Source organism: Nicotiana sylvestris, chromosome 10 (assembly GCF_000393655.2).
Source record: "Nicotiana sylvestris chromosome 10, ASM39365v2, whole genome shotgun sequence".
Taxonomy (NCBI): domain Eukaryota; kingdom Viridiplantae; phylum Streptophyta; class Magnoliopsida; order Solanales; family Solanaceae; genus Nicotiana; species Nicotiana sylvestris.
Window position 1 is genome coordinate 76,357,532 of NC_091066.1, and position 8,650 is coordinate 76,366,181.

The 8,650-nt window shown below is 35.6% G+C and overlaps 1 protein-coding gene across 1 annotated transcript; it reads left to right on the forward strand.

Moving 5' to 3' along the window:
* Positions 1-7,789: 7,789 nt before the first annotated feature.
* LOC138879555 (uncharacterized mitochondrial protein AtMg00300-like) lies at positions 7,790-8,443 on the forward strand. Its single transcript, XM_070159170.1, has one exon. It carries the CDS (start codon positions 7,790-7,792, stop codon positions 8,441-8,443), a length of 654 nt encoding a protein of 217 aa, XP_070015271.1.
* Positions 8,444-8,650: the final 207 nt, after the last annotated feature.

Below are 8,650 nucleotides of genomic sequence, written 5' to 3' on the forward strand. Positions count from 1 at the left end.
CTCTACCAGGAAGAGTACTCGCTCCAGAGCAAAACCCCCCATCTCAGCCTTCAGAACAAGTAGACCTAGGGTCCGACCATTTGGAAGGTTTTGCCTCCTCTTAGACGGACCTCTCAGATCATTCTCATACTTTAGGAGAAAAAACCCCGGGAAAAAGACCTATGAAAGAACCCCCTGAATCCTTTACTCCAAAGAAGTCGAAAATAGATCTCTCTAGTTCTTTAGAGTCTGACCTAAATTTCTGGTATTCTCCAAACAGGGATTTTTGCATTGCTTTGCAAGATAAACCAATTGCTCATGGGAGGGTAGTCGACCTTGATTACATGGAAACCCTAAATTGTAAGGTAAAAGATCTGTTTGTTATTAAGGCTGGTCAAATTTTTTTTTTGTTCCCCCTCCTAAAGTCTATGAACCCCTAGTGAAAATGTTTTATGCAAATCTTCACTCTAGTAAGTCTGACAAGTTGGAATCCTTAGTGTTAGGGAAGCACATTGTTCTTGATTGTGCCATGTTTGATTCAATTTTCTAGTGTATGTGTTCTGGTTTTCCCAAGCTTTTCAGAAATTCCTGTCCTGATAATTTTGAAATCACTTTTGATCAAACAAAACGGTGTATTGCCGAGTCTCCATCTGAATTTCTCCCAAACCAGTTAGGTCTAAGTGATGTTAGCTTTGACACTCGTATTCTAGCCCAAATTGTTGCAAATACTCTTCTTCCTCGTACTGGCTCTTTCTCTGCCTTCTCTCAAAGAGATACCTTTCTTGTCTATTACCTTGTGACAAAACTCAAGATCAAACTGTCCTCCTGGGTCATCAATTTTATGATTGAAAATGTTGATAATCCCACCAGTCTGACTTATGGCATGGCCATCACTCACATTCTGGAAGCTCATAATATTTCCATCTCTGAATATCCTTTCATCTCTATTTCAAAATCTTACAATTCTAGAGTGTTTGCGAGTATAGGGTATATGTGTGTGAAGGGCTCATGTGTTAAGAAACAAGAACGTGAGGTCAAATATGTTCAACCTGATCCAAAATCCAAACCCTCTATTTCCCATCATAGTCTTAGTGTCCCTGACCTTACTGAAAAACTAGTTGCCATTGGCAATCAGCTATCCGCCATCAAATATCTTCTTACTACTACTCGGTCCACTATTGGATACATTCATGCAATCTCCAAAAAGACAGGGTCTGACATTTCAAAGATAAGAGTTGCAGTTCTCAGAGTTAGGGAAAATGCAGTCAAGGCATTCAAAGAGGTACACGGCAGGCTTGATAGAGTGATTATCTCAGCCAATGCCAGCTTTAATCAACTGAAGGAGGCGATTTGCAACCCTCTTACTTATTTCTTGCGTCGTTAATATGGAAGTTTTAGACAATATTTTTTGTTGTGCTGTTTTGGGCTGGATAACCAGTCGTTGGATGCTTTTTTTCTTTTGTTTTGTTTTGTTTTGCCATAACTCTACAAGCATATCATGCTATAAATCATGTTTTAGTATATAGTATGTTGTTATCTTATCCCCTCTTTGCTGATGTCAAAAAGGGGGAGAAAGGATATATGTATATTTGTGCAGGTACATCCATTGCTGGGGAAGTCGACTATAGATACTATAGAAGAAGCTAACTAAAAGAAGTCCCCATGACACCTCTTGAGGGGGAGTCATAGATCTTGCAGAAGCAGTCGACTAAAGGAAGTAGTCTCAACAACACCCATTGAGGGAGAGTCAACTGCACTCATTGAGGAGGAGTAAAATACAGGGAAGTCAACTGATGTTTACATATATTATTTTGTCATCATCAAGGAGGAGATTGTTAGGTTTTAGTTTTAATGATGAAAAATAATATAATTGCTTTTGGTATAGGGACTCAAGGAAAGCATCCAAGATCGAAGTAATCAAAAGTAAGGAATCAATCAAACAACTAAAGATTCGGCAAGGAAATCAATCCGAGATTGATTGAATCGGAAAAGAAGTATCGAAGATTTTGCAAGATGATCAATAAAGCTACTATTACTAGAAGGACCAAAAATCAAGGAGAAAATCCGGCGCTATCAAGACCTGTAGAAGGAAAGCTATTAAAGCCTTCTCATTAAGAAAGAGCAACGACAAATAACCTTATTCTTGGAAAGAATCAATTTCTTTCCAAGGATCAAATCTCTTGGGTTGACAAATCTCTTCAGCAACAACCTCCTACAAAGTATTTATACACATCCTTAAGCCTTAGACAATCATACTTTGAACGAACCAAATAGCCTCTCTTTGTTCTGCTGCAAACAAACATTGCAACTCTACTAGATCTGTTGTGTAACAAGTTAGAGAAGAAAGAGAGAAAAATACTGGTGAGGCATTGTATCAAAAAGAAACGAGTGACATAGAAACTAAGCCATTGGTGTAAACCACACCATTCACGTTGTACTCAAGAAACTCATTCACTGAAAGAAAACTCCCTTGCAACGCAAGGGAACTGGACTAGGATTCACATGAATCCGAACCAGAATAAAAATTCCGCTGTCTTTAATTCCTGTACTTTATTTCTGCATCTTAAATTCTATTCTTCTTATTATCTCGTTATTACATCTAGTCGACTAATTAGAAAACTAGTCAACTTGTAGCAATTAAAATATAAAAATAAATAATTCACCCCCTCTTGTATTTTCAATTTAGCATCATCAAGGTATTGCGCACGTGGCAACAATGAAGAGGTGCCACAAGACATGTTGATGATTTCGCTTTTTTCCTTCACTCTCATGCACTTATGCTTTCTCTGGAACATCCAATATTGATTTTCAATATCATAATTAAGACTTGCTGGAATGCAGTTTGCAATCAAATTCTTGTACTCTAGTACTATCTAATTCTTATGCAATTTGGAGCAAGAGGCAGTTGTTGTCTTCTCTTCTGTACCGTATACTGTCCGCCCAGACAATGATGTATACTGCTCTGAAATCGACATGAAAGGAAACAATTGATTGCTGGTTTTCGATAAGGGAAAGACTCTTTATGCAGAAGTGCGGATAGAAACTTCCGCCTCTTGTTTGGCGGATTTTGTGAAACAATCTTCTTTGGTGGACTTGTCACATTGTCCATGTTTTTGTGAGGACAATTGAATGCACAAAACGATACCTATTTGTCAAGTAAATAAATATAAAGTAAGATCCAGAAACAAGCACACCTAAAGAACCAACACAATACTTGTTATAACAAAAAGAACACAACTCGCCATGGGTATTAATGCCATTCGATAGTGAGATAGATCCCTTTCTTTTATTGTTATTATAGGTGCTGTCAGATGAGCAACTTGGGTTTTATGAGCAGACAGGCTGACCATGTTCCTCAGAGAGGTTGCTGTTCTGTAACAACTCAAATTCATCCTCTATATCTTTCTGCAAGTACAACTTCCCGTAACGACAACTTGATTCCTGCTTTGTCTTTTCCTTCTTCTCACTCTTTCTCTCTTTCTTTTCCTTTTTCTTCTCTTTCCTTTCTGATTTGACCCTTTCCCTATCCCTATGGAGCTTTAGAGCAGCAGGATAAAAATTGTGATTTGAAGGGCAAGAGACGACCAATAAAACATGACCATGATAATGAACAATAAGGATCTTCAATCATGCTAGGATCAGTCACTTTTTCCTATTGCAGTAAATAGGTACAGGCTTAGCAATCAACATAATAATTATGTGTTCACAAAAGACATGAATCCTAAATGATTATCATGTAATGCACTAAGTGAACCAAATCTTCACACAATCTCGCCCCTAAAACTATAGGAAGAAGTTGCACAATTGCTTCTATTACAAAGTACAACTTGAAAAATACTAGTATCCACGTGCGAGAGCTTAAAAAGCGTCTACTTGCCCAAGGGACAAATTACTAAGAAGATCTAAATGACCAACCAGCATAAACACAAGAAAAGTGTGCTAAACAAAACCAGGAAGAGCTTTTGCTTCAAAAAGGTTGTCGCTACTTGCAAAAAGCTAACCAAATTCTCTTAAGTTTGAAAAGGTCTTAAACAATATTTTTGAAACCAACCTTTTGAAATTTTGAAACCAACCTTTTGAAAGGTGACTATTGGGAAAATAATTCACTAAGGCGTCTTTTGGTACATTGGTAGAATTAGCTATTCCACCTTCCATATAGGATAGCTAATCCCACCAATTTGGTGTAAAATTATCCCGAGTTAACTAATACCTATAACCAAATATAGGGTAAATACAATCTCAAATTCTATCACGGAATTATTATCTTTATACCTTGTACCAAACGACCCCTAAGGGTATAATATTAAGAATTTTGATGACAGCCCCAAATTTGTGCAGACAAAAAATACCAGTTATACAAGCATCTTGAGCTGGTTTCACAAATGAGTGGTGAGAACCTCCCCCTCCCCCAAGGTGGATCTAGGGTTTAAAGGTGGCGGGTGCCAAAATTTCCTTCAATGTACACCTTATAATAACTACTAATATATAGTTTGTTCGAAACGCTTGTCCGGTTCATTTTTTTTTTAGTTTATTTGGACAATTCAATAAGCACTTTATTTGCAAATATAAAAATTACAAAAAATTTCCAAACCTTACTTATGGAATTTCATTGGGTATATATGTTATTATTGGCGTATGAAAATTACATCTCAGACATTAAGAAGCAAATATAACTAACATTTTAAAAAAAAAGAATCACACTTTTATTATTAGTAATACAAATAAAATCAATATTTTCACCAGGGAACTACATTTTTTTGTATGCTAAAAATAAATTTGCACATGTAAAATAAAATCTTTAATAAGGGAATTCCACCGACCAGAATAAGGGAAAAAAATATCTTCAATAGATAAATTATACCCCATAAATAAATGCATAATTAGATAAACTATATGATCTCAAAACTTAAAATTATAAATCTAATGCTTGCGAAATATTTATTATAATTTATTACTAAAGAGATTTAAATTGTATTTAACAATTATAGAATAACACAAATTTTCATGTTATAATAAAAAAATAAATTATAAATTAATTTTGATCTCAATCTAAATATCAAGACCCAATTTTTTTGATTTTGAAAGAAGAAAACTAAAAGATTTCAGATTAAGAGAAATGCTTATATTATGAAATTTTAAATTTTGGAGGCTCTTTTCTGAGTGTTCTTGCTAAACATCACAAATAAAGTAATAGAATAGAGGAAAAAAATAAAAATAATAAACGACAAATATGAAACTGGGAGGTAGCCAAAAAGGAAAATGACTAGGATAATAGAAATAAAAAGCACAACGAAAAAGGAAAGTCAGACAAGGTTCAAGATAAATTCGAACTTTAATTTTACACACGAGAAAAGCTTTCAAAAAGATCTACCAGTCATGACACATTTATCTAGTTTGCGAATGGGGGTGGCAGGATCATATATTTAACCTAATTTAAATTTTTTTATACATAAATATATGATAATTTTACCAACCGAGCCGGTGCCATACCACCCCACCCATAAGGGTGGATTCGCCCCTGCCCTCCCCCCTCTCTCTATCTCTCTCCCTTTAAACCATCGTTGCGCATCTTACCAAGAAAAATTGATTACATATTGTAAACAAGAAACCCATCCATTAGAAAATTCTTAACACAAAATGAAATAGTTGGCCTCAGGGGAAGGGAGAGCAATGTACACAATTCCCAGTATTCCGATTTCAACCCCAACCCTTCCTAATTCGAATTAATCATCTCCGTAAGTTATAAAATAGTAAAAATATATATAAGGAGTCTTATTTAGAGAAACGGGGATATAAAAAGCAAAACGACTAGTCGGATCATTACATACCACCTTCGCCAAACACACAAAAACCAAGAAAATAACACAATAACATATAAGCTAAAATAAGAAAATATAACGAAAAGTATTTCTTGTAAGTGAAAATACGAAGAAACTCTCAATATCTTCACTGCTTCAATCAGTTTCCAAGATTCGTCCTCATATTCTCCATTTTTTCACCTCCAGCATTTCCCAAAAACTTCAGTCTATCTTAGTTTGATGATAACTCGCTGATATAATTAACTTATCATTTCAATTTTTCATTTAACCTTTATTTCTTTGAAATAATATTTTCATGTTCAAACAAAAAATAGTGATGATGAACAACAACACAATTTAACAACCTAATTTAGTTTCAAGGTACTTATATTGTTCTTCGTAATTTAACATGTGAAATGACTCTAATCTTACTCAAAAACAAAAGAATTAAACAACTCATAAGCAAAAAGATTCAAAGATTTAAAGAATTACTTGTAAAATCGCATATCCACTAATTATTATTGTTCAAGTGACATATCGTTATTATGACATTTTATCGAACATTACTGCAGGTGAAATTAGTATAAGCAAACAACTCACAATATTAAAGGATTACAAATAATACAAAGCAAACACTAAATAAAAAAATTCAACATATATCATAGTAAATAAAAAATAAATGTTATTTGTGACTTGAATTATTTCCTTGTATTTTTTAGGAAACTCATAGTCCCTATAGGTTTAGGAAAACCCATTGTCCTAATAGATTTGGAAAAGGAAAACCTATAGTCCTTGTCAAATTGGGAAACCTTTCTCATATATGTTTGGGACCTTTTGGGATCTATATATAGGAGTTGTAGTTGGGGATTCTACAGATTGTATTGTGCTTCTTTTCTCATTCATAGTGGAAAACTCTCTCTGCTTTTGCCCCGAGGATTAGGCTTGGCCGAACCTCGTTAAATCCTTGTGTTGATTTTTCTTCTCTATTTGCTTTGTGTGTGATTGTGTACTAGTTAACCCACGATATTCCGCAATAATTGGTATCAGAGCAAGGTTCGGGTTTCTACACATAATTTAGGGTTAAGATGTCTTCATCATCTTCAACAAAGTACGAAGTAGAGAAATTTGATGGAGGTTCTAGTTTCAGTCTACGGAAGATTAGGATTAAATCGTCCTTGGTGTTACAAGGATTATGGAAAGCAATTGATGAGGATTTTCCTGAAGATATGAAAGAGACAAAGAAGGAAGACCTGAAGGAGAGGGATTTGAGTGCGATCTTCATGAGCGTTACAGATAGCGTTCTTCGGGAAATTGCTGAAGAAACTTCTGCAGCAACGACATGGAAGAAGCTGGAAGATCTGTATTCTAAGAAATCACTGGCAAACCGCCTCTACCTGAAAAAGAGGTTATACAATCTCCGTATGAACGAAGGTACACCTGTTAAAACTCACCTTGATGAGTTTAATTCAATTATAATGGACCTGAAGAATGTGGATATCAAAATTGAGAGTGAGGATCAGGCCTTGATTGTGTTATGTTCTTTACCACAGTCTTATGATACTTTTGCCGATACATTGTTATATGGGAAAGATAGCATTTCACTGGAAGATGTTAGTAATGCACTAAAATCTAAAGAGTTGAAAAAGAGCTTTCCAGACAACAGAATTGAGGGCGAAGGTCTTGTGATTAGAGGAAGAACACAACAAAAGGACTTTAACAGGAAAAAGTCAACCACAAGATCAAAGTCTAGAGCAAGGAAGCAAAACTGTTATGAGTGCGGGGAACAAGGTCACTACAAGAGAGATTGTCCTAAGCTGAAGAAGAAAAGAGGGAAGCAGAAAATAGATAATTCGGCAAATATTGTTGACACTGACAATAATTCTGATGATAGTGATTATATAGGGGAAGTTTGTGCTGTGAGTTCTAGTCATGGGCAAAATTCTTGGGTTCTTGATTCTGGTGCTACTTTCCACATGAGTCCACACAAGAATTGATTTGCAACTTACAAACAAATGAGTGGGGCTGTCTATATGGGAGATGATAATCCATTACCAGTAGAGGGGGTTGGTAATATCAAATTGAGAATGTTCGACGGAATCATCAGAAACATTGAGTGTTGGCATGTTCCTCGGGTAAAGAGAAATTTGATTTCTCTTTCGACTTTGGATGATCAAGGGTATAAATTTCACTCCGAGAATGGAATACTTAAAGTGTGTAAAGGCTCCATGGTACTCATGAAGGGTAAACTACATTCTAAATTGTATCATCTTCAGGCCAGTATAGTTGAAGGGGAAATTGTTGTAGCTTCTGGGAAAAGTGATCTGAATCAGTCTCAGTTGTGGAACTTGCGACTTGGCCATATGAGTGATAATGAATTGTCTTTGTTGAGTAAGCAGAATTTGCTGAATGGGTACAAAAACCAAGCTTTGAATTTTTGTGAGCATTGTGTGTTTGGTAAACAAACAAGGATAAAGTTCATCAAGAAGGCCGAACACAAGACCAGAGACAAGTTAGATTATATACACTCTGACTTGTGGGGTCCAAACAGAGTTCCCTCCAAGAGTGGTGTCAGGTATTCTATGACTTTGATTGATGATTACTCAAGGATGGTGTGGGTGTATTTTCTGAAAACAAAAGATGAGGCATTTTCGACAGTTGTTAAATGAAAGACGATGGTTGAGAGGCAGACAGAAAGAAAAGTTAAGCGTCTTCAAACTAACAATGGGTTGGAATTTTGCAATTCTGAGTTCGATAATTTCTGCAGCAGGGAGGGCATAGTGAGACACCGCACTTGTGTCGGAACACCACAACAAAATGGTATTGCAGAACGTATGAATAGAACGCTTTGTGATAGGGCACAAAACATGCTTTCA

What these genes read in the sequence shown, in the direction of transcription:
- LOC138879555 (XM_070159170.1), top strand. Translation starts at nt 7,790, where the DNA reads ATGAGTGGGGCTGTCTATATGGGAGATGATAATCCATTACCAGTAGAG.